This window comes from Papilio polytes, unplaced genomic scaffold, assembly GCF_000836215.1.
Source record: "Papilio polytes unplaced genomic scaffold, Ppol_1.0 DF822067.1, whole genome shotgun sequence".
NCBI classification, from domain to species: Eukaryota; Metazoa; Arthropoda; class Insecta; order Lepidoptera; family Papilionidae; genus Papilio; species Papilio polytes.
Window position 1 is genome coordinate 5751770 of NW_013527137.1, and position 2623 is coordinate 5754392.

At 39.5% G+C, this 2623-nt stretch overlaps 1 protein-coding gene across 1 annotated transcript in view; it reads right to left on the minus strand.

The window, feature by feature from the left end:
* The window catches only part of LOC106106894, a 33840-nt gene that overhangs the window by 1082 nt on the left and 30135 nt on the right, over positions 1 to 2623 (minus strand). Inside the window, exons 11-15 of the mRNA XM_013287552.1 lie at positions 2468 to 2621; positions 1478 to 1528; positions 495 to 683; positions 303 to 426; positions 4 to 221 (exon numbers count right to left, since the gene is read on the minus strand). Coding sequence (XP_013143006.1) covers positions 4 to 221; positions 303 to 426; positions 495 to 683; positions 1478 to 1528; positions 2468 to 2621 — 736 coding nt within the window. The remainder of the gene's footprint in view (positions 1 to 3; positions 222 to 302; positions 427 to 494; positions 684 to 1477; positions 1529 to 2467; positions 2622 to 2623) is intronic.

The following is a 2623-nucleotide window of genomic DNA, read 5'->3' on the forward strand; positions in this document are numbered from 1 at the left end:
CGCGTCGATGAGGATATGAAGAAGTCTTCGTCGTAATCTATAAAAAGAATTTAGCAATTTGTATCTCTTGACAATACGAGGTGTTTGTGCAGCGCTCGTGGAATAATTACCTGCGCCAAACGCGATGCCAGCACGCAGGGGGTATAAGTCGAGCGCATTGTGTTCACTGAACAGCTGCCCGTAGTCCAGCTCCGCCTCCTCCGCGCTGCCCGCCTCCCAGTCTATGTACAAATAGGTGCATATAGAATAATATGTGACCTAGGGAAGGCGTACATGCTTTAAGCTAGAGGAATGTACATTACCGCAGTACGTAGAGAAGTCCGGCAAGTCCGGCGGCGCGTCAACTGTGGCCTCGCAGACCTCGCGCGGGTACTCGTACACCGAATGGTACTTCTGACGCTTGAACACCACGCGCTTCTTGCTGTCCTGTATCACAGATTACCTGTCACGTTGCTGTCCAAATAGAATTGCTAGTAGGTAGTTAATGAACAAACCGGCGTCGCGTGGTCGAGGCTGCGCAGCGAGGACTTGGCGGGCTCGGCGCGGCAGTCCCAGGAGGAAGGGACAAACTCCACCTCGTCGCCCTCCGAGCCCGAGGAGCCGGAGGAGCCGGAGGAGGCGCGCTCCGCCAGCTCTGACAGCTCGGGGCCCTCTTGGGCCTGTGGTGCACCTCCCTCACGGTGCTGCATGGTGTTAACAAACTTTTTAATACATGTAAAATCTTGAAATGTTCAACACGATGAACATTATGAGGAAATTGTTAATTGGGGAGTACTGTTATTTATTCACTTTGTATAGCTAGAATAAAGTAAAATAGATCTAGATATGCTTTTACAATTTTCATGGTTCATTTTTAATGTCGTGATGAAATATGAATTTATAACACAAAAACTAATAAAGGCAATTGAAACTTTGCTGCATGTGTTTAATTTTTGTATAACAACAATGATATTCTACGATTCGATTAACATTTACGATAAAAAAGATTTTCAAGATAATCCTCCTTAAAAATTTTATATCACAAAAGGTTTTTCATTCCGGAATTTTCGTCAGGTGTCTTAGTATGATTTATTAGTGTTCATAAGTATGAAATTATTTATCACCTTTTTCGTTCTGAAAACACTTATTAGGGACCTTACAAATAAAATATAGCGTTCATTGAATGTAACAAGTTGTGGGAGTAATATAAAAACGCAGGCAAAGCGAAAAGAAACCCAAAAACCTTAGTGTAGTTGAGGCAATGTTTGATTACATTATTTTTAATTTATCTTAAAATCTCCTTGAACATCAAAAATCACCTCAAAGTTAAAACAACTGAAGCCTGCCACATACGTTTTTGACAGTTTTAATTAAACACTGTTTTCAACTTTTCAGTTCAGTCGACAAAGACAGTATGTAGCGAGCCTAAGTTTTACCTGTCAAATTGTCATATAAGTTATAGAATGGGGACTTTGTGTAAGCAATATTGAGTACTCACGTGTTGGAAGTGCGTGGAGGGCACGAGGCGGGTGTCGTGGCCGTCGCCGTCCTACGCACACGGACACACATGCAAGCACACCGACACCACACGTTTGGTACACATGTACTGGTTAGATAGCAATAAAACCTTACTCTTATATCTTTCGCTTTTAGCTGATTATTTATAGTCTATTTAGATTATAATTTAAAACATATTGAAGTTTGTATCAAGAGGTATGGAATGTTTTTTTTTTAATTTGAACGTCTAACTAAATAAATAAACCTCTAGTCTGGAGGGTTCAATTACAAATTAGAGGTCTGTTTGTATACAGTAAAATGTATACACACAGTTTATAGCGAAAAGCGAAAGATATTCAGTTATTTAGTGTCCTGTACATGTATACAGTATAACTATGAATACTAGGGTCTATCTACCATATCCTGGGAATTTATGTACCTTTATAGTGTTTATTAAAAAGCAAACCATCAAATAAAATTTCAAACAAGAATGTGGGTTTGTGGGTTTTATTTAAAAACTACAATGTTTAAAGGACTCAGTCATTAATCACACAACACAATTTTGGGGTTAACAGACACCACACAAGGCTATTTATACAACACGATTTAACGGTGAGTTTCCACTGTCGTAGCTGTTTAATATTGCCATCTCTTTCATTTGCTTTAAAAAATCAGAGACAGTAATGTTTATGTGCTGCAACAGTTGAAAATCACGACAGTAATTAAACTATGTTCAATGTAGCAAACGAATTTTCAAAACCAATCATAATTTAAAATACTAATTCAATAAAGTTTTTATATAATTGTTAGTATTGGACATAGTGTTAATTATTTTAAAAATATTTTGGTGTAATTGTTGGGGGCAGGAGTTCAAGACCAAAACCAGATATTAAAGTATTTGCAAGTCATTCGGACTACAAGCGTCATTTCTCATGTGAGAAGGACAGATATATCGAAGCATTCCATCCCCAAAGGTTCTGTGCAAACTCACCCTCCAAATGAACTCTCCGCTGGATGAATTAGTAGAATGCGAGTCACTCTCGCTGTCCCACTCTTTCAGTATATCTGTGACGGTGTCGGGTTTGCTGTCCTGCTCGCACTCGGGTGACGTCGGATCAGTAGACGAATCTTGGTTGAAGGATGTGCT